The 24,370-nt window shown below is 34.9% G+C and overlaps 1 protein-coding gene across 10 annotated transcripts in view; it reads left to right on the top strand.

The window, feature by feature from the left end:
• The window catches only part of FAM172A (family with sequence similarity 172 member A), a 411,264-nt gene that overhangs the window by 27,692 nt on the left and 359,202 nt on the right, over positions 1 to 24,370 (top strand). For 5 of the 10 annotated variants that reach the window (XM_035014862.1, XM_035014855.1, XM_035014858.1 and 2 more), the window contains exons 2-3: positions 15,137 to 15,238; positions 19,498 to 19,598. In XM_035014862.1, the coding sequence (XP_034870753.1) occupies positions 15,137 to 15,238; positions 19,498 to 19,598 (203 nt within the window). Of the gene's footprint in view, positions 1 to 409; positions 650 to 6,108; positions 6,233 to 15,136; positions 15,239 to 19,497; positions 19,599 to 24,370 lie in introns of those variants that run through there. The other 5 variants (XM_035014856.1, XM_035014860.1, XM_035014857.1 and 2 more) reach the window with 4 other exon arrangements.

Genomic DNA, 24,370 nt, shown 5'->3' with positions numbered 1-24,370 from the left:
TTTGTGTATAAGTTTTGGTGTGGACATGTGTTTTCATTTTTCTTGGATATATACCTAAAGTGGAATTGCTAGGTCATGTGGTAAATCTGTTTAACATTTTAAGGAACTGCTAAACTTTTCTAAAATGGGTATATACCAATGTATATCCCAGCTAACAATGTATGAGGATTTCAATTTCTCTGCATTCTCATCAATACTTGTTATTGTCTTGTTGATTATAGCCATGCCTTAGGGTGTGAAGTGGTATCTTATTGTTGTTTTGATTTTCATTTTCCTAATGACTAATGATGCTGTTCATATCTTTTTTGTGCTTTTTAGTCATTTTCTTTGGAGAAATGTGTACTCATATCCTTTGTTCATTTTTTAAATTAGGTTATTTGTCTTTATTGTTGAGTTGCCAGAATTCTTTATATATTCTGGATACATCTTGTCTCTTAACATATGAAATTTTTTTTTACTTTCAGAAAAAAGTATTTAGAAAAGTACATTGTCACAGCTTGAATTTTTCAGAAGCAGATGCTGAGATAAATTTGGAGTGCAAGATGTTTATTAAAGATCAACACTTAGGAAAAGAAGGAGGACAACAGGATTGGTTGGAGAGAGAAGTTGACCTTAATGCAGGTCTGACAAAACCTCCACCAACCTGATGGTGAGCTCTGGAGCAAATATTGCCTGTCATAGTTGTCTGCATTAGTCTGAAATGGTGGGGCCTTCATATTCCCACTTGACTCAGTTAGTGACTAAGCCAGTCAGCCTGGGAAAGGCATGATTTTGAGTGAGGCAACTCTCAGCATCTGAGGCAGACTCTGAAGTGGGGAAAAGTGGGAGGCTCTTTGCTAACTGTACTCCCTGCCTCTGAGCAGCAAGTTCCCCTTGAAGGGGGCATCTGGGGTTTGGGTTCACCTTAGTGTCTATCATATGCATATTATATTTTAAAATCTAAGTTGAACCTTGAGTTCACATAATTTAGCAGAGATGCTGGTAAGCATATATATGGAATGAGAAAATTTGATGTAGGCTTTGCAAGTAAGTTACTACTGCTATTTCATAGTATTGGCTACTTTGAAATCTTATGAATATAGTAGTTTCTACTAGTTTAATTTGGCCTGGAGTTATGTATATTAATAATATTGTTTATGTTTTATTGTTTATGTTTACCATAGAATTCAAAGTCTCTGAAGTAACTTATGTGACATTTATACTTGACCCATATAAAAGAGGCTATTTGTTCGAGATACTCTGTTTTTCCAAAGTTTTGAGCATATCTTTTTGAGAATTATTTTGTCCTCAGCCATAGCTCTGCTATTTCTGCTCCATATTATGAAAACTTCATAAAAGACTGCTTAAATTCCCTTTTTTCTTTTTAGGGGCTTCAAAATCAAGAATTATCTTAGTCCTTGTTTAATTTCTTAGTTTGAGTTTTAGCATTGTTTTGAAGATATTCTAAGGATTTCATTCTAGCCTTGTTGAGCTTGTCTTTTTGCTGGGCACAAAGCAATGTGAAAATTACCCAGGTGACTTCCAGTTTTGGAACCTGTTAAAAAGGCACAGTAGTGCATTATCAGTTTCTTCTAAAATCTTTGTATTTGGCATTCCTTAACTTTTGACTCTTTCTCTTAGACATTTGATTTACCAAAGTATTGTGAGGAATGATGAGGAGTAATTTTTATCAATCTTAACTCTGAACAGCAAACCAAATAGACTGAGACAATTTTGGTCGACATGTTTCATCTCTATATAATTAACTACGTCCAACTTGCTCAGACTCCAAATTGTAATACTTCCTGATAATATAAATTAGTACACAAAAATGAAAACTTTCTATAGCATAAACTGTAAATTGAAACTGGAATAGTTTAAGTAATTTGACTCCACCATGCAGGTAGAGGGAGCTCATAAGAGCTTCTAAGTAGGGGTTAGAAGACCGGAGTTAGAATCCCCTTACCGTCTGGGATGCCTGAGCCAGGTTATTTAGCTTTTCAAAGCTCAGGATACTTCTGAGTAATAGGGATATTTTGACTGTAATTTGAGTAGATCTTTTGGTTTCTCGAAACTCTCTGTACCAATTCACTCACTGTACTTTCTTCCACAAGTTGGCTGCTATTTGCTGGATTTCCAGAGCCTGACTTAGTAAGCATAGATTCTTTGAGCTCCAAAGGTCGTAGGGAATTAACCCAGTTTTACTTGTCTTGTGATATATATTATACTTTCATCATTGTATTCAGAATGTGAGGTGGAAAGACCTTCTATTACAAAATCATCTATATCTAGTTCCTATTTAATACCTACCTAAAAACAAACAGACGTAGAAAACTTAGGCGTCTGTGTATTTTCCTATACATATTATAAGTGCTCATGCCATATTTTGAGCAAACAGGGCAACTAAGAAATATTCTACTGTTTCATGTTTTGAAATGCTGACTGGATAAAGATTACAGATGACAAGTTATTTATAGCTTTATTTATACATGGTGGATTCTCTGTTGGAATCATAGGAGGAAAGAAGATACGATAATTGCTTTGTGTAGTTCACAGAATGAAATTGCAAACTGAGATGTTTTGAATCTAGTTTATACTATAACCATTTCTAGGAAACCATATTTAAACAGCACTGGTTATCATGAAGTATACAACATGTCAACTGTGTCTCAATTCACGTCAGTAAAAACCTTCTACCACTTTATTCCCTATAACCTAACCTCCATCAGATAATACTAAATAAACTATGTTGAGTGCACATATTAATATATATCAAATGTATCAGACGGCTTGCTGGCTGCATTTTCAGTAGTGTTTATCTGTGGTCATGCAGGTTATAACTCTGAATTTTTATTAGGAAAACTAAATTGAGAATTTATAATGCTCCTGATTTAGCTTCACCAGCTGTGCCACAGCCATGGAAAATAACTCGAGAGGGTAAAAATCTAACAGTGAGTAAGAGCAACAGACAAATTGCTTTTGCTTCATGCTTACCTGCTTTGCATCTGCTGCTAGAATGTTTAGGATCACAGATAATAATTAGTAGTCTCTTAACTTGTATATCATCACTTCAGTAAATTACGACATGTATTTTTTGGTTATCTCATATAAAATAAGAATATGATTATTAATTGCTGTGAGAATCTTGAGAATCTTCAAAATGACTCTTTAAAATGTGCATCTTCTTTTTTTCCCTTCTATCTTTTACTCATTCATTTTTAAATTCAACAAATATCCAGTGAGTTCTAAACATGCCAGACATGTGCTAGGGACAGACATGGTACCTGTCCTCAGGGAGATCAAAATCTAAAGGGGGAATGTGTTATTAAACATTGTACAGTATTTAGAAAAGCTATAGAGCTTTTTTCTCAGTTTTTTTTTTTTTTTGAGATATAATTGACATTTAATACTGTGTAAGACTAAGGTGTACAATGTAATGATTTATATAGGTATATATTGCAAAATGATTCCACAATAAGGTTGATTAACATATCCGTCACCTCACGTGGTTAACCATCTTTGTGTGTGTGTGTGTGTGATGAGGACTTTTGAGATCTACTCTCGTAGCAGTTTCCAAGTATGCAATGCAGGATTGTTAATTGTAGTCACTATGCTGTACACTAGGTCTCCAGAACTTTAAAATGTGAATCTTGGAAATTATTTTAGCACCAAAAATATTTTATAATGTCACTCGTTAAAACAGTCACAATGAAATAATAGTATAAATCGTTCTGTTTAGAAATCAGACAATTTGGAGCCAATGAAAAATAACCTAACTGCTTATATTTTAGAAGAAATACTGGGTTGGCAGAGGGATATGGTAAACAATGCAAGAAGTCCCTGTAGATGGTTAATTTAGTTGTGGAATTGTTAACAGAGAGCAGTGCATGGGGTCTCTCATTAGGAACATTTCTCTTCAGTTTCTGCTATAGGATGGTGTATAATAGGGAGTTGCTGGTAAAACCTGTGCACAAACTTGTGGGACTTGACAGATAAGACTAATATCCTACATATGAATAGATAAACCTTACAAATAATGCTTTTTTATGACAGTGATACAATTATCAGTTTAGGTCTTACATATTTTATAAGGAGCTATTTTGACAGTTTGTTTTGGTAGCTAGAGAGTTAGGCCCCCACCTGGGCCGTGACCGTGTCTCTTAACTCACCACTGCACCCTGGTATCTTACACATCACCCACCATACAAACTACAAGAGTTTCTTGAAGGAATGTAGACACATTGTAGTCCTATAGATTTATAGAGTTTTCAGTTACCTGTTCATAGAAAAAAAAATAGCAGCCTCTTCCCCGCTAAGTGAGAATGCCTTCCCAGTCAAAAATATTCTCATATTTTAGTTATTCCTATTAGAAAACCTCTGTTGACAAACAGCGTTACTGCTAGTAATAGCAATGATCAGCTATACGTACCTTCTATAACACTAATTCTTGAGCTACATTTGATAAATGAGGAAACTGAAGATTTTGGATATTGTTTTGTCCCTGGCCACAGAGCTATTATTAAATGGTGAAGCCATGATACATTTATAACAATTAAAAAATATATAAGCCAGCATACAGTGAGCACTTAATTACACATCAGGTACTATGCTAAATATTTTACATTTAGCCTCACTGTAACAGTATGAGGGAAACATGATTATCATTGCCATTTTTCATATTTGAAAATAAGGGACAGAGAAGTGAAATAATTTGTCAAGGGTACATGTAGTTAATGGTGAAGCCAGAAGGTCTTTCCTCTTATACCACCCCCCATACCTCCAGTTAGAATTGAGATAAGGGCAATATGATTTATGACTCTTTGGAACATTCATAGTTTAAAAATATTTTCAGTGTTATTTATACTTTTTTTAAAAGATTTTATTTATTTATTTATTTATTTATTTATTTATTTATTTATTTATCTATCTGACAGAGAGAGAGAGAGCACAAGCAGGCAGAGTGGCAGGCAGAGGGAGAGGGAGAAGCAGGCTTCATGCTGAGCAGAGAGCCTAGGACGCTGGGATCATGACCTGAGCCGAAGGCAGACGCTTAACTGACTGAGTCACCCAGGCACCCCTCAGTATTGTTTTTTTAAAAATATTTTCTGCTATACTCTGTTGATTATGAAAATGTCTCAGTTTTTAAAGATAATTATAAAATATTCCTCTGAATGGAAACTGAGGTTTGCTTTGTGGATAGCAAATAAATTGGGTTCCTCAATCAGAGGAACGTTCAGTTTTGTTTTATTGTTGTCATGAATGTAGTTTTTATATAATTTCATTAACAGTCGTGGATTGACTAAATTAGTTTAATTTTTTCCATTGTATGTGTTGCATTTTTGTCTTTTAAACTTTATGGATAGTGGGGGTTTTTTTGTTTTTTGTTTTTGTCTTCTGTCTTTTTTTTGTCTTTGATGGTTTTGGGAATAAACCATCTATTTATAGTGTAAATGCCTTCCCTTTGGCCAAAATAGAGCAGAATTAGATTTTTAACGAATCATAATTTTATATTATGATTGTTTACTGGAGTGCCATTTATAGAGAATGGCTTCCAGACATTGAATTTGACATAGTTTCATTTTTTAAAGGGCTGATTTTCTCCCTTAAAGTTGTATTTTGAATTACACCAGAGGTAATTTAGTTACTTTATATGTATTTTTCTCCTTCTGACTGACTGTTCTGGAAGGAAGACATTCTGACCTTGTAATTGGCACATGCTTATAGTTTATTTTAAAGGAAATTTCAGGCTTTTAAAACTACCTGCAGATATTTTTTAAAAAACATTAGGTGATAGAGAACTAAAGTTACATAGTAAATTTAGCTAAATTAAATGCAGTGACTTTAGGTATCTGTATGTATAAGGTATTGTGTTTGGTGACACGAGAGATATAAAGGTGACAAAAGCTTGATACCTCTATCCTGGGGCTTGTAATCTGTTAGCTGACCCAGACAAATACGTAAATAACTATAATGCAAGGCAGGCTACGATAAGTACTATGGTATAGGCATCAACCAAGTACAGTGGGAAGTCAGAAGAGAGAGATTAATCCCAACTGGGAGGATCTAGGAAGTTCTCATGGGATAGGTAGGATTGAGTAGAGCTTAATTTATTGCTTTCATTCATTCTAGACTGTCTTCTGAAGATTGATGTCTATTTCCTTGAGCTCTTTAATTTTGTTGCCCATTTGGATAAGCATGGCACAAATCCAACAGGGAGGTCCAGATGAAAAAGAAAAGACTACAGCACTGAAAGGTACATACTTAATTTGCTTTTTCAGGGTATTTTCATTGTGCCTCATGAAGGCACAGGAATATTTAGGTGATCTTCCATTCATTTCAATTCTAAAATAAGAATGTGAGTATTTAATCCATTTGTAATTCTTTGTATTCCTCATAACAGCTCTTTCAGTATCTGAGATGTAGTATGTACTCAGTAATTAAATCACAGAATCATGTAATTTTATAACTGTAGGAATTCATAAGCCTTTTCTTATCCAAAATCATATATTTAATGGTAAAACTAACACTGTAGGTCTCTTGAGTTGAGACTATTGCCTTTATCATAGTTTGTTGATCAGAATGTCATGCTAGGCTAGGAAAATGATCTGCCTAATAATCCAGTATTCTATCTTTGTGGCATTAATTAGGGATATTTTTTTGAAAGGCTCAACATGTTAACACCCCAGAGTGAATTTACCCTAGACTTTCTTTGGGTATTTTGAGTTCTAGACTTTTTTTTAAGTCTGCAGGCTAAATGAATTTTACTCCTAAAATAAGTGTGCTTTGTTGAACCGAAAGATCTCTTCAACGGATTTTCTAAATATTGAGATGCCAACTATGCCAGATAATGAGTCTCTTTACTTGTTCAATGTAGAGTCTTTGTGGTCTTCATGATGCTTTGTAGGTAATGTCCCAGCCCATCTTGACTGCAGCCATTTTTCTGAATCCCTCACTGCTATCCTACCCTGCTTTATGAGGCTGGATGATGAAGATACCTCAAGAATCTCTCCTACTACCTTTTATCTCTTTTCATGAAAGCCTAAACCATGTATATGATAAAGCAGCCAGTTTCTTAGCTTACAATTTGCCTCATCTTTTCCCTGCTTTTAGAGCTAATGTTCTATCAAGTGGGTGGTGTAACTAGCCCTTACCTTCAAAAATGGAAAATGGCTAAGAGCATTGCTTTCTCTTCACAAATGTGAGAGACAATGATGTATTGGATTAGGGTGGTAGCAAAGAGGATGATGACAGATTCTGGTTATGTTTTGAAGGAAGAGATGACATGATTTTCTGTTGGATTAGACATGGGATGTTAGAGGAGAAATCAAGATAAATTTGAAGGTTCTTGGCCTAAAAAACTCTAAGTTAGATGCTGTGTATTAAGAAAACTGGGAAAGCAGGTTGTGGTGATGGGTAGTGAAAAGCAAGAGTTAGGTTTTAGACATAATAAATATTAAACTGAGATGCCACTTAAACAAGAAGGTAGAAAAGTTCAGTATGGAGTTTGGTAGAGCATTTGGGTTAGAGATAAAAGTTCTAGGAATCATTAGCATGGACGTAATATTTAAAGGACCAGAGGTCCTAATTGAGATCACCAGGGATGTCAGTGTAGACAGAAAAGAGATCTAAAGACTGAACCCTGGGGCATCTCAGCTCTAGGGTCAGGAAGATGAAGAGGAACCAGCAAAAGAAGCTGAAAATGAATTTCTAGTAAAATAGGCTGAGAACCAAGAGCAAGAGAGAGATCCTGAACACCAAATGAAGAAAATGGGAGTAATTCATTCAGTTATGATAATGATTCAGGTTAGACAAGGAATGAGAAATTACTTTTAGATTTGATGACGTGGAGGTCATTGGTGATCATCACAAAGAGCTATTTTCAGGAATTGGTGGAAATGAAAGCTGTACTGAAGAGCTTCCTTATAAAATGGGAAGAGAGGAATTAGAGACAGCTATGGACAATCCTCTAGAAGGTTTCAGTGTATGCTTGTATGCTGCTGGAAATGACTAGCACTCTCAGAGTAATGATTGATTTAGGAGAGAGGACAAGGAATGTGTGTGAGTTTCTTTCTAAATAGACTCGCTGGGTTTCCTAAATAGATTTTGTGCATCTTCAGCCTTACTCGATAATGTGAAAATTACATTTTCCAAATAGTCGGTCCAATTTCCACTTCCTCAAGCAATATATAAGAGTTTACGTAGGTCTTCTGGACTTTAAAGCTACCACAATTATGTAAAAAGAGTATGGATAGGGTCTAAAGATGGAATTGTCTGGATTCGAACTCAGGTGTTTGTACTTACCGTGAACTAGCTACTTAGCTTCTCGGAATTCATTGGTACTACAGGAATAAGAGTGCCTGGTACATGTGAGCTTAGAACAATTAATGAAGGAGTTAAATTGGAAATACTAGAAAATAAAGTGGCAGTGCATAGCAAAGTATATTTAGAACAAAGTGTCAAACTGAATTAAACTTATCTTTAAAGAAATCTACTTATCAGTTTTTTTGTTTTTTTGTTTTTTTTTTAAAGATTTTATTTATTTATGAGAGAGAGAATGAGAGAGAGAGAGCATATGAGACGGGGGAGGGTCAGAGGGAGAAGCAAACTCCCTGCCGAGCAGGGAGCCCGATGCGGGACTCGATCCGGAGACTCCAGGATCATGACCTGAGCCGAAGGCAGTCGCTTAACCAACTGAGCCACCCAGGCGCCCTCTACTTATCAGTTTTATCTTTTATGGGCTATGCTTTTAGTGTCATGTCTATGCATCCTTTGCCTAACCCTGGTTTGTGAAGATTTTCTTCTGTGTTTTCTTCTAAAAGTTTTATAATTTTAGATTTTACACTTAAATTAATGATACCTTTTGAGTTAGTTTTTATATAAGGTAGGAGATCTAAGTCAAGTTGTGTGTTTTGTTGGTTGGTTTTTTGGGACCTGTTAATGTCTATTTGCGCCAGCGCCATTTGTGAAAAAGAGTATCTTTCCACCATGGAATTACTTCTTCCATCTTTGTCAAAAATGAATTGGGTGTATTTGGGTGTTTGGGTGGCCTTGTTTTGGGTTCTCTGTTTTGCTCCATGGATCTGTGTCTGTCTCTTCTTTAATATCACACTCAATTGATTACTGTACTAGTATATCTTAAACTCGAGTAGAGTGATTCTTCCCATTTTATTCTTTTTCAAAATTGTTTAACTATTAGCTATTCTAGGTTGTTTGCTCTTCCATATCATTTTAGAGTAAAATTATATCTGCAAAAAATATACTGAAATTTTGATAAGAATTATATTTAAACCTATAGATGAATATGGGGAAAATTGACATCTTTATTGCGTCTTTCAATCCATGACATGGTAGGTCTCTCATTTATTTAGATCTTTGATGTCCTTTATCAGCATTTTGTAATTTTCAACATGTAAGTTGTAAACATTTGTTATTAGATTTATACATAAGTTTTAATTATTTAGAGTGATTATAAACAGTGTTGTGTTTTTAATTTCAGTTGCCACATGTTTACTGATATTTTATGGAGATATAATCAAGTTTTATGTGTTGATATTATATCTTATGAGTTTCCTAGAGTCATTTAATAGTTCTAGGAATTTTGGGGGTAGGTTCCTTGATATTTGATTATGTAAACCATCATGTCATTTGCACATTGGACAGTATGCCTTTTATTTCCTTTCTTACTGTTTTTGTACTTGCTAGGATTCCTAATACTATATGTAATAAGAATAGTGAGAAAATGAACATTCTCTCCTTGTTCACCAGGGGTAATAGTGAATGGTGACACTCCCATTTTACCCCTTTATTTTTAGACCTGTAGATTATGGCTAGGGGGAAACAGCTGACATTGGACACTGATTCTGAGTATGTACAGCCTTCTGGAGAATCTTGCTCAGCCCAGCAAGGTTCTCTCACCTCGCTGGCAATGTAATGAATCTTCAAAAGGCCATTTCACCATTCTCTCAAACTAGCTGTTTCAGGATAGTGGGGAAAATGGTAAGACCAATGAATTTCATGAGCATGGGACCATTGCTGCCTGTCTTTTGCTGTGAAGTGAGCTCCTTGATCAGAAGCAATGCTATGTGGAATACCATGATGGTAGATAAGGCATTCTGTAACTCCACAAATAGTAGATACGGCAGAAGCATTACATGTGGGGAAGACAAATCTGTAAGTCAGAGAAAGTGTCTTTTCCAGTAAGAACAAAATGTTGCTTTTTTTTTTTTTTTTAAAGATTTTATTTATTTATTTGTCAGAGAGAGAGAGCACAAGCAGGGGGAGCGGCAGGAAGAGGGAGAAGCAGGCTCCTTGATGAGCAGGGAGCCCGATGTGGGACTCAGTCCCAGGACCCTGAGCCGAAAGTAGACATTTAACCCACTGAGCCACCCAGGCATCCACAGAATGTTGCTTCTTTCATAATGGAAGTGGTCTGATGTAATCCACTGTGACCAGGTAGCTGATTGATCACTTTCGGGAATGATGCCATATTGGCTTACACTAAGGGTTGTTCTTTGCTGCTGGCAGATTGGGCAATCAGTAATGGCTGTAGCCAGGTTGGCTTTGGTGTGTGTAAGTTCATAGTGACGAGACCATACATAACATCCATCTCTGCCACCGTGGCCACTTTGTTCATGAGCCCATTGGGCAATGACAGGGGTGGCTGGGGAGAGAGGCTGACTGGTCTCCACAGAAGGAGTCATCTTATCCACTTGATTATTAATATCTTCCTCTTTTGAGTCACCTTTTAGTGAGCATTAATTTCCTTGGCACCAGTTTTCCATTCCTTCCAGGTCCCTGACCATCCATTGTTCCATACCCTTAATATTTATTCCCACACATGTTCTCTGGATTTCTGTCATTATAAATTAGAAAAACCAGGTAGTTCTTTTGTTGTGTTGGGTGTTGTGTACCTCCTTATGAGTCACACTTTATACCTCACATTTAGTGGCCTGCTGTGACTTAAGTGTAGTTGAAAGTCTAGATGCAAAGAGGGCTTTGGGCTGTGGGTCCTGAAAAGAATCAGCTTTTTTTTTTTCTTTCTTTTAATTGAGAGAGCAAGAACGAGTGAGGGGGAGGGGAAGAGGCAGAGGGAGAAGCAAGTGACTACCCGCTGAGCAGGGAGCTCGATGTGGGGCTCTATCCCAGGACCCTGAGATCATTACCTGAGCTGAATGAAGTCAGATGCTTAACCCACTGAGCCACCCAGGCGCCCTGAGAATCACCTTTCTTGCCTGGCAACAGCCTCAGGGGAGGGCATTACAGTTTCCTTAGGCAACAAAGGTTAATTTTCCCAGACTAAGGTAGAGAGACCACTTCTACTGAGGGTGGGAAAGCTTCTTCATTGACAAAGAATTACCAGAATTTAGAGAGTCATTGTCTCCAGCTGCATCAGGGTTTTCCCACATGTCCCCATTCCAATTTGCAGGACCCCGTTCTTTCTCAGTCAGTGTCCTCACTTTTACAATGGACACTTGTGAGGCTGGTAGTTCTGCTTGCATTATAATTCAGCTAGTTGCAGGATGAGACTCTGTTTGATTTTTAACAATCTCAGCCCTTCAGCTACAAGAGATAAGGGTTACCTTCAGGGCACACTTAGAAAATTAGAGGTTATTTATGCTGTGCTTGAGCTCGGTATTTGAATTCCTGAATTTGTCCATTTTTTCCACTTCCTTGTCCAGTGACCTTAGGAGCAACCAAACAATTTCATTATGTTGTTAGTTTTCTGAAAGTGTTTGAAAGTGTCATGTACATACTCATCCAGATTCAAATGTCAAATCTCATCCAGAAACACCTCCACAGACACACTCAGAGGAAGGTTTAACCAAATATCTGGGTATGGCATGGCTCCGTCAAGTTGACACATAAAATTAACCATCCCATTCCTCTGTCTTTGGACACTTCTGTTGTTTCTTGGCTATTGTGAATAATGCTGCCATGAACATGAGTGTACAGATATCTGTTTAAGTCTCTGTTTTCATTTATTCTGGGTATCAAGTGGTATTTTTATCCATTTATTGCATAGGCTTAGTTGAAGTTTAGAATTCTATTTGCTGAATCACTTTAATCACCAGAGGCATGTTTTAGAAAAAACACTTGTGTTACATCTGATGCATATTTAAGTTATATGGATTCAGTCATACTGTATTTTATAGGTGAATGAAGGTATTTTTAATGGAAATGTTTTATTATACTTGATTTTTGCCTAATCCACTGCCTTTGGAACCCAGTGTCTATGTAAAATGCAGCTTATAGTATTGCTTTCTTTTTAAAAAGCAGGAAAAATAATTTCTGACATTTTCATTCTACATGTCTTCTCAATGCTAATGAAATAAAAAAATACCTATATCTGGTTCCCTTGTTAATAGAGGAGAAGTTTGAAGAATGCCTATTTATTTAGTTTTCATTTTGTCATTTATAGGAACATATCAAGCAGAGCAAAAGCATATTTCTATATTTATAACTTTATAAGGTAAGGGAGAGAGGGGCAGAATATTTTAGGGTTGATATGGCACATAGAGTAAGTATGGTGATTTTGAAAGAGCATTGAGTTAGATATTGGAAACTACATCTATTCCATTAACCACACTGTACTATTAAGGTATAATTTTGGACAAGCCATTTTTCCTCTCTGAGCTCATTTTCTCATCTGAAAGACAGTGAAGGTGATAATACATGCTACTATATTATAGGGTTGTCATGATCAAGTGAGATAAAGTATGTGAAAACTTTAAATTGGTATGTAGATGTTAGGTGGCATTTTATGATCTGAGCTGATAGACAAAATGGCTGTTAGACATAATATATCTGTTTATATATTAGATGGTTGCTGTGTGTCTGATTAAAAGGTTTCTAAGTTTTGAACTGTAGATGACTATAGTGAAGGAGCCTCAACTCATTGGAAAGAAAGAAGAATTTTCTAACCACTCCAAGCCATTTTTGCTATTAAAAAATCTTCTATTTTACTCTGTTTTGCAAAGAATTACATGGTGTTCAGAAATTCACTAATGAATCAGAAATTTGTCAGCCTATATCCCTTTTTTAGCCCGGTATGTATATTATGTGACATTTCCATTTTACTAGAGAATTTGTAAACATTTTTTATTTTTGAATTTTGAAGATGTTATATTTTTATGTGAGTCGAGGTTTATTTGATATAGCAGTTTGAAGGGTACTAAAAAATGATTTTTTTGTTGGCTTATCTTTACGTCCTACAAAAAGAGACTAGAGACTAGAGGTAGACAAACTACTTTTTTCTTTGGCATATTTTGATGTTCCATACAGATGGATTTGTTATATCTCTGTAAGAGATAGAAATAAAGTGTTTCTTCTGAGATAATTATTTTGTAGGAAAAGGGACTAGTTTGCTTTATTACATATCCTAGAAGCTGGTTTCTCCTCAGGAACTTGAGTTAGAATGCAAAATCTCGAAACCTAAACTTTAAAAAAAAAATCTTTTCTTTGGAACAATAAATTTGAAGTTTATCTTTTTGTTTTTCTGAGTTTTGGTATAACTCTCTTATGACATATAGTAAGAATTTTTGCCTCATCCTATAATAAGAGCCTAAAAGATATCATTAAATACTTGTTGACAGACTGATTCTAGGCTGGGGCAGGGAAAAGATAAGCCTAGAACAAGCATCTTGTAACACAAAATAAAGGAATATTTAAAAAGCAAAAAGATAAGAGCATGTCAAACAGTTATAGGAGCCAGCTGGAGGAGCTTACAACTGTGGCCATTGCTGGAACAATTTGACCAACAAAATAAATGATGTAGTATATATTGTAACCCAAAGTATATAATAAATATCCATCATTCAATACTGATATAAATAAGATTGAATAACTGTATAAATGGAGGAAGAGAGACAAAAATTTCATACAGAAGAATTACAAATAATATATGTAGATATTCTCTACTCCACAAGGTAGAGTATAATTCCACCTCTTCCTCTTTGAATGTGGGCTAGACTTACTCACTTCCAAGGAATGAATAGATTATGGAAAGGGAAAAATAGTAACTTCATAGCTGAGAAGTCTGGCAGACACTGTCGTAGCCAACTGATGGAGATTAACATCCCCAGTGATGTCCCTTGGATATCACGTTCCCCTTGATATGATGTGATAAAAGGGGCAGTTTACCTCTGTGGTAATCTTTCTAAAAACCTGTAACCCTAGTCTAATCACAAAATTAAAAAAAAAAAAAAATCAAACACACCTAAACTGAGGGTCATTCTATAAAATACCTAAGCAGTATTCCTCAAAAGAGTCAAGATCATGGAAAAGAGGCAAAGACTGGAATCTGTCACAGACCCAGAGGAGATTGACATACATGACAGCTGCATGCAGTGTGGTATCCTGGATGGAATCCTGGAATAGAAAATGGACATTAATGGGAAAACTGATGAATAATTTCTGGGCTTAGTTAATAGGAACATACAGATGTTGGTTTCTTCACTTTCACAAATGTACCCTGGTAATGTAGGATGTTAACAATAGGGGAAACTGGGTAAAGGACATACAGACACTATCTGTACTTTCTTCCAACTTTTCTGTAAATCCAAAATGATTTCAAAATAAAATGTTTATTTAAAAAATTTTGTTGACAATTTTTTTTATTGTATGGAAATCAAATGGTGTGAAGAATAAAAACTGCTTTGTGTTAACCACATTTTCTCCAGTTAGCATGTTGTATTTTAATATTGTGCTTTTTCCTGTAAAAATGGAATAATGTGCTATATTACCCCTATTTAAATTTGTAAGTTTCCTTATTCATAAATAGTAGTTTCATCTTTATGTAAGATTTAGTGACCATTTAAAAGACCCAAAACTTTAAACTATAGATGGACGTTAGTAAGATAAAAATTAATAGCTGAATATTTTGAGAGGAAGAAGTTAATAATTTACTGTAGTGGTACATGAGATCTAAAATTGTGATTGTTTTGGAAATTATGATTTTGAAAGTACTTTTGATATTGTCATGATATAGCACTTGGGGAACTTAAAATTTAAAAAATTATCAATAAGGCAACACATAAAAAGTAATCTGGTAGAACAAAAGAATACTTAAAATAATCAGAAATCTTTGTTATTAACTTTGTTATTAAAATATAACTTTGTTAAGAAAATGAATGTAAGCGCATTTCATATTCTTTTCTAGATTTATTATCTAGGATTGATTTGGATGAGCTAATGAAAAAAGATGAACCACCTCTTGATTTTCCTGATACCCTGGAAGGATTTGAATATGCTTTTAATGAAAGTAAGTGGTTGTATGCTACATACAAGATTTAGTTATGCTAATAGAATCATAGGACAGATATTATTCGCTATTTTTATTTGCAAGTTAGAATATTTTATGTATTTCATTTAAGAAATAATGACTTCTCCCTTTGCGGTGAAATTCTTCACTCAAGCAAAAGAACCAAATTGTAATTTCCCATAATTGTCAAGTCACTTAAACCAAAAGACATGAATTTGATTTGACTGAATGTATTTCAACCCTGAGCTTTCAACTCTCTGGCATCCAATTAGAACTCCAATTAAGTTATATAGAAAGATGCTACTTTTTCACATATTTAAAGTTAAATGGCTAGCAATTATCATCTGTGATAATATTTTAAAGCATAACACTCAGTTTTCCATGATTTTTTAAAAATCCATCCTTATTTTAAAATTTATTTTTATAAAGATTGATTATTTATTTATTTATTTGAGAGAGAGCGAGAGCAAGAATGAGAGACAGAGAGACAGAGAGAAGCCGACTCCCCGCTGAGCAGAGAGCCCGACACAGCTCGATTGATCCCAGGATCCCCAGATCATGATCTAAGCCAAAGGCAGGCGCTTAACTGACTGAGCCACCCAGGCACCCTGTTTATTTTAAATTTATTAATTAAAGTCTGAATAATAAATGCACTTGAGGTTTGGAAGAACATACCATAAGTTACAAGGATGTTTCTGAAACAAATAATTAAGATTCCCTGAATTAATAACATACTGTTAACACTTGAAGAGTACTATTGTTACAGGCTTGGTAGCGTTTAAGTTGTAGCTTTCTATTTGTTGCTCCACATCAACTAAATTGGTGATTTGTTATCATTGTGGTAGTGGATATCCCTTCTTATAGGTATCAGGATTTATAGTGACAGTCTGTGTGTACTAGAAGATTAATTGATTTTAAACAGATGATATTAGAAACTTTGATCTCTTTTCTGATGTTAGTTTTCATGCTTTTTAATAAAGGATATCTTAATGCCAAGATATATATAAGTAGTAATATTTTGTTTTTTCAAATTTCTTTATATTTTAATTAACAGAACCAAATGAGCATTTAGACTAAAATTGTCTTTATTCCTTTAAAATGATTCCTAGATTCCTTCAGAACAGGAATTGGATGGGGTGTTGGTATTGTGGGTAAATCATAGAACTATGTTTGCTTTGTGGATATAGGACATCAGTTTTCGCTAAAGTCTATGTTTCATCTTCTGTGAATATTTTTTAAAGTGAGTAAAAAAACAAAGAAAGAATACACTTTTTTTTTAAGTAGGCTCCACACCCAATATGGGGCTTGAATTCATGACCCTGAGATCAAGAGTTTCATGCTCTACCAACTGAGCTAGCCATGTGCTCCAGAAGCAATAAACTTTTATCTTCCCCTTTCTTACCAGATACATACACACATCTTTTCACACACTTGTACACCCTTGCATGTATTTACCTTGCATTCACACTTATGTACATACCTATACCTTTGCATACACATGTGTCCTTTCATGTACATATACCTCAAATGTGTGTGCATCCTTGAACACACGTACCATTCATTTTATAAGTATCTTGGACATTGTCTTGCATTAACATAGACTAAGAGTATGAGGCAGAAATACTTGAATTCTAAGGAGAGAATGTCACTTTTAAGGATCTTTTTTAGTTTGATACAGTTCACCTTTGAATTTGGGTAAATGGTGAATATTTTTTCAAAGAGGTGAATATTTGGAAACAAGAAACTGGGTCTCAATATGAAACCTCTAAAAGGGCAATTCTAACTTAGTATCTTTGGGGACTTCTTTTTTAACTTTATGATGACAAAAACTTTTATGAAAGCTTTGAAATTGAACTTTCATTACCTGATTGAAGAAGTTTCTAATTTTTCTAAAGGATTTTAAAGTAGTTAGTTGGATAAAAGATGAATTTGGATACAAATTTTATTCTAAGCCAAACAATTTGTAACAAAGGGGAAGAGTTTTTTTTTAACCTACATCAAATTGATACCTTATTCTTGCAAATCACTGTGCCTTTTCAAATACACCTGTGTTTCCCATTGTTGTAATTGTATAAGGCCCAGCTTAGATATCCTTGCTGATGAAGAAGCTGAAGGCTTTTCCCCTTTTACCCTCACCTATACTCCCTCTGCTCTGGTGCAGTACACTTTTATATCACTAAAAAAAATAATTGGACTTGAGGCAGACCATTTGAGTTTGAATATCGTCTTCCATAATACCTGATATTTATTGAACTCTTAATACATGCCAGGAAGTATCCTAAATACTTTCAATTTATTAATTCATTTAGGCAAGTGATAGCCTCTTTGAGGTCCTAGACTCCATAACAAATCTGATAAAATATATGGATACAGTTCCCAGAATAGCACACATTTTAGGTATACATGTGAAACTTTACAGCAGATTTTAGGGGACCCTAAGCTAAAGTATCCTAAATCAGACCTTTGACAGTCACTGGAGAGATTGTCCAAACCTTTGAGAAATGCCATACTTGCAAACAAAAATATAACATAAGTGATCCAGATGTTTTTTCTGGATAAGAACTTGCTCACTTTCTTTGACTCTTAACCTTCTTTTCACTTTTAACACTAGTGCTAATAGGTGGCTATTTTGACAGTCCCATTTTCCTACAGAATCCAAAAAAGAGTGTTCTAGTGATCTAACACGGTGTCTCATGTTGAGAGTATTAAAAACTTTACAAATAAGGATTAGCCCTTATTTTGCATATTTAAAAAGGCAGTTTTGTGTGTGGTGAAATTGATTCATGAAAATAGTGAAGTAGTTTTACTTGGAGTAGTATATTTCCAGGGTTCAGTTTTAGTGCCATAATTTTCCTTTCAACATTTTGTCCACTCCTGCATGCCCTCATTGAATAAAAATCAAATACTAAGTTCCACTTTGCATGTCATGTCCCTTTTTGGGCTCTAAACCCTTTCTTGTGCTTCACTGCTCTTAGCATAAAGTCCAGATCCAGTAGTTTGAGCCTTCTGCTTTTTGATCCCAACATGTTCTCCAGTGTTCTGCAGTTTGGCTCAGTACTTCTTTTTGTTTCTGTTAAAATGGATAATTCACTGTTATTTGGATGTTCTGTCCATTTTTCACAGTTTTGTTTAAATTGCTGGGTAGAGGCAGGGGAGAGTAGGTTAAAGTAATTGGCCTGTGGTCTGTTTCTCTCCTGATTACCAACAGCACGCTTCTGGGACAGAAAGAACACAGGTGGCCTGGTCTTTTCTCCTTATAAACATGCTGATATTGTAATCTTTTTGTGAATACAGACTATTGTATGCTATGAGCAGAGTCTTTATCTATGGAAGACTTTGAGCAGGATGACTGGTTTGCTTATGGTAAACTAACGTATAATCTGTGGATATTTGAAGTAAATTTCTCTGAAGAATATCATAGAAGCAGTACCACTCTCTGGCACATAAAATTGAAGTATTTTGTAACCAAATGCTTACCAATGTATGAGGTAACCTTTTTGCCTCACTTAAAGACCTCACCTACTCTGGACCAGAGGGTGCTGGCAGTGAGACGCAAGGACCCGGGAAGAAATGCCTCTCCAGCTTTTCCTTGCCTGTGCCTCTGGATTGCTTATTCCCTTGATATTATTAGCAAAGTTATTACCGGTAAAATTTCTGAAGTGAGTGTGTCTGCCTTGACAGTCCAAACCAGTGTCGGCTCACTGCTTTTCTCCAATGTTCATTTGAAATCTTAACCATACCTCAAGGCCTAGTTGAGAAATCTCACTGGGACCTCTGAACCTATTGTAACCTATAGGGATCTTCCCATTTTTCCAAACTCATTTTAGACTTTATCATCTACATGAGTTGCCTGTGGCAGTTTTTGGATTGTTGACTTACTTCATTCTTGCTTAACTTCCTGAAAAGCTGCTTAACTTTTTGATATTTATGCTTTTACTCCTCCGGTAACCTCTAAGCTTAGGAACTGAGGCCGTGTTCATGGCTGTAGCTAGCCAAGATCCTTATACATGATAGGCCCTCAAATGTTAATTTGCTTTAGAGAAATGAAGGTCAAAAGCCACAGCATTTGAGTAGTTGGGACCATTCTTTTATAGTAGTTAGATGTTTGCATCATGTTAATATTTGAAGGAAAAATGTAAAGAAAAAATGAAACTTCTGAGAAAGTTATTTTAAATTTTTATCAGACATTATTTGTTATATTTTTCATATTATTATAAATATACTCTGAATCATAGCAATACTATTTGTTTATCTTCTAGAGGGGCAGTTAAGACACATAAAAACTGGGGAACCATTTGTTTTTAACTACCGGGAAGACTTGCACAGGTGGAACCAGAAAAGATACGAAGCTCTAGGAGAGGTATGGTCATATATTCAACTTTAAACTTTTTTTTTTTCCCAATTTTGAATAGTCAGAATAAAGGTTTTGAAGCTAAAGCATATCTTGAAGTCTTTCTTTTAAAAAAAAGTGATTTTAAAAACATTTTGCATTTTTTTGTTTATTTCAATGGTTATGTTTGAAACATATTCTCAGTTTCAAAGTTTATGTTTTTATGTAAACATATCCTTCCCGTAACCCTAATATTTTGTAGTGAGTTATTACATCAGAAAACAAATTCATGCCAAGTTTTATCCTTTAAATGTTTTTAAAGAGGTTGAATCCTCCACCCTGCCAGGCGGGATAAGTGTTCTTTTAAGTGCTTATCTTTAAAAAAAATAAATAAATAAGTTACCTATGTTAATTATGTGAGGTGATGGATGTGTTAATTGTATTAATCTTGTTTATCATTCTATAATGTATGTATATATCAAATCATCACAGTCAGTTATTCCTCAATAAAGGTTAAAAAAAAAGTGCTTATCTGTGTGAAGATTGATATTTACTTGGCTAATAAATTGGGTCTAACCTACTACCTTTGACTTGATGGAGGATTAGGCCTTGTGACCATTTAGTTTACTCACGTGGTACCAGTGGGAGGAACCCTTGAAAATGTCATTTGTCATTCAGGTGAATGTTCTGTTAAAGCCAAAAGTTTTATTCATTCTATGTCATATTAAGTAATTTTAATAAAATGCATATGGACACATTTGTTCAGTGTGATAACTGCATACTACTTTCGTTCTCTAAGGAAAAGCTGAAGTTCCTATATTCCTGTTTTGATTCTTTAAAACACTAGTTAGAATGAATTACTTGGTTGAACAGTAGCATAAAGAATACATGAAACTTGGTGTATGTTTGCTAGGAGAAAGTTCTCCATGGATTGCATTTCCGCATGTGTCTGAGCAAAGGTGCTGACAGCTTTTGTTGTGGACTACCTTTTTGAGGGTGTTTGTATTAGGAAACTGCTTGGAAGACAGAAATTGTGTCTTCCTCCAAGGCAGAGAGCAGATTTGTTAGCTGTCCAAGAAAATGCTTTCCCTTCCCCCACTGGGGGCAAAGAATGGGCAGGTTTGTTAGCAACCCCCTTATAAGATTGGGCTTCATAAATTTTGAGGTTCCTCAGCTATAATACAGTCCCACTGTGTGCTTAGCCTCTATCCTTGGCCTGTCCACATTGCCTCTTTGGGCTTTGAAGGACCAAAGAAAGAGATGAAAATAAGTTCATGCTGCTTGCCCTATAACTCAAGTAATAAAGTCTTTTGTCTCTGACACATGAGTCTAGTGTTTTTTGACAGTATCCATGAAATAGTAGCAGGCTAACTTGTTAGCTTGCAAACAGGATAAAATCTTAGGCCCTTCAAAGTTCTTGACATTGTTCTCTAGCATTTATAACTTAAGTATAATTAGTGCCCTGAATAATTTCTGCTGTACATGAGATGTTTGCCCATTTCCACATGAATTAACTATATGCTGCAGGCTAGTATTATGTTGATTCTAGAATATCCATACTATATGACCTTACAGAAGAACTGGGGATGTTTGTTTTGTTTTGTTTTTAAATAGGGCTTACAGTTTACTCTTTTCCCTGAGCCACACATATTTGTTCACTTGGACAGGTGCTGTTCTGTAAACAAACTTTGTCCTTTTTGGCATCTGCATCTTTTCCACCCTTAACCTGTATCCCCTAGCATCATCTCTGTCAAAATTTAGCAACTATGGGGCACCTGGGTGGCTCAGATGGTTAAGCGTCTGCCTTCAGCTCGGGTCATGATCCCAGGGTCCTGGGATCGAGCCCCACGTCGGGCTCCTGGCTCAGCGAGGAGCCTGCTTCTCCCTCTGCCTCTGCCTCTCTCCCTACTCATGCTTTCTCTCTCTCTGTCTGTATCTCTGTGTCTCAAATGAATAAATAAAATCTTTAAAAAAAGAAAAAAAGATAGTTAAAAAAAAAATTTAGCAACTGTGTCTTATTAGATTATCCATGTACAAGTGATTCCTTTCTCCTAGATCTCCTACGTATGTTCTTTGGACGTATGGATTGTCACAGGTTTAATTTTTGGTGGATCTTACTCCATGATAAAGTATTTTGAAGTTTCACTTTAATGATTATATATAGATAGAGATAAAATATTCTGCATTATCTAGATTTCCCACTTCCTGTGCCTGCATTCACATTTGTGTTCATGATCAAATTGGCCCCAAATGATCACCCCAAATCACAGGATTTATTCTGTAATGCAGTGTATTTTAAATTTAGATCAGTGGACCCCTGAGCTTCAAGTATCAATCCCTTTTGCTTCCCAATATATTTATCAAAAGTAAATATAACTTTCTAGCATAAAACTGTCACAACAAAAGATCCAAGGATTAGAGAAGGGAAGTCTGGTTGTTAGCATTTTGTTCCCTACCATCTTGCTTCTCATGTCTTATTTGAAATAACTTGTTTTCATTACTAATCTCACTGTTGAAGGTTGATTATTAATTGAATTTCATTTCCTACATTTTAGGATTGAGATGTATGAGTTCTAGTTATATACGAATAATAACACAATTTTCATTATAGTACATTTGTTTGGTGTTCATTATGGTGGGATTTAGTAATACATAGGTGGACCTATCTTTTTGTCCATATTCCTTCATTTCTATTTCTGAGCTATGCCTTCCAGTTAGATTTAACCACCTTACTATACTTCATTCATACCTCTTCCTGCCTTCAGGTTTTGGATCTGATGTCTCCTAGGAAGCCCTCTCTCATCTCCTCTACCGTTCTTTGTCTTTCTCTTTTCTCAATTTCCTTTCTTCTCATTCTCTTTTTCTGCCTATCTTGCCTTCTTTCAAGAAAGATTTAATGTGACCTTAAATGTGAATATTGCATTTAGCAATATTAAAAATTAAGTTAAAAATAATAAAATAGAATTAAAAAATGTTAGTAAACTAATGGCGTGAGTTTGCTTTCTTTCTCTTAAGATACTTTACTCTGTATTACAGTATTTTTTTATGCTTGTCTTTCAACAGTTTGGGGAAATTTTCTGTTCTCATGATATTTGTTGAATAGCAAATGAGTGTGATACAAATATATAAACTATAAATTCTAGACCTATGCATTTCAGGAAATTCCTTAATTTTAGGAATTTGAACATAAAGATAGGCTTTCTTATTGGAAGAAAGGAAAATGATATGCTAATGATAATTTTCCCATTTGTAGAACTAAACAATTTTCAATTATTTTACTCTCATTCCCATTTAATTTCTAAGAGTTTCAGATGATTATAGCTTTGCTGATTAAAATTATTTGATTAAAAGTAGTTTGTATTTGTGGCATGTTCTGCTGGAAAATTTTTATTCTTCATAGTCAAACTCTAGACTTAATTTGCTATAATTCAAAAAATAGAAGTTCTTGTATGACTGTCCAAAGTTCCTAGAAAACAAATAAACCTTTGCATTTAAATTCTGGAAATAATTTAGTACTTCATGTTACCAGTGAGGTTGCTAGTTGCAGTAAGTGAGAATCTGTAGAAAGCATCTCACCACGTCCTGTACATAGAAGCATTGAAAAACCTCCTTCCTCCTCATTGATGGATAGGGTGGAATTCAGAAGAAAGTGCAAATTGGAGTTTGTTGCCTAGGAGTCTGCCTTAATAAATAGCTTCTGATATGCTTAAGATTGAAGTTTTAAGGAAACAGATTCTGACTTTAGCCAACAATCTAAACCAAACCCCTTCTGGTTTTTTTTTAGTGTGTTCCTACTAAATATCGAGTTTTGTCTTCACTAGAAAGCTACTATGTATGTTTCACAAATGCCGTTTTAGTTTATGTTTATTTCTCTCTTAAGGAGATTATTATAGCAGTCATTCAGCAGAAATTGTTTTTAAGACTTGCTCCTGAAATGCTCTGTCATTTCTATGTAAATTAAACTTATTGTGTAAGTAAAATAAACTGAGATGTCAGTTTGTTTTTAGAATGCAGTTCCATAACTACACAAAAGAATACTCTTTGCATTCACATAGTTACGTTTTTATACTCAAACAAATGCTTTTGCTAATATGCATTTTTTTTTTTTTTTACTATCTACATATAGCTTGATAAAAATATGTAGCCTATAATAAGTTTGGATAATTTATCTAAATTTAGAAAGATACTGTCAGGGTTTAAGGAGGTGGGAGAGTGGTATGAAGGGGTAATTTTCAAAATAGAATTCTTCAGTATATATACTGGAGTCGAATGCCAGAGAATAATGTTTCTGGTAGGCTCAATCAGGAAGACTCCAAAGGCTGTCATATGTCAGGTAGTAAATAGAATTTAGGTTTCAGGCTTCATTTGTAAAAACTAGCATGTAATTTGTGAAATTTTCCCAACTATCTCTTTTATATCAATACTGAATTACTATTAAGTGGAGAATTTATAATCCAGCAGAAATTCTAATGAAAGAGATTTGATTTTCTTAACTAATTTGGGTCTTCGCATTTCCTTTAATATTTATCTTAATTACCTCTTTAAGAATTAATAAATTGTCAGTGTGCTTAATAAGAGAATAGCAATGATTTGATAGTCTTATAAGCGTGGCTTTTTTTTTCTTGGCTAGAATCACACAAAAACAACCAGGGGCGTAATTTTTTTTTTTTTTTTTTCACCTGTGAAGCCATCTGGTCCTGCACTTTTGTTTGTTAGAAGTTTTTTGATTACTGATTCAATTTCTTTGCAGGTTGTCAATCTGTTCAAATTTTCTATTTCTTGCTGTTTCAGTTTTGGTAATT

Source organism: Mirounga leonina, unplaced genomic scaffold (genome assembly GCF_011800145.1).
Source record: "Mirounga leonina isolate KUSES-001 unplaced genomic scaffold, KU_Mleo_1.0 Mir_168, whole genome shotgun sequence".
Taxonomy (NCBI): Eukaryota; Metazoa; Chordata; class Mammalia; order Carnivora; family Phocidae; genus Mirounga; species Mirounga leonina.
This window is presented reverse-complemented; position numbering and strand designations above follow the sequence as displayed.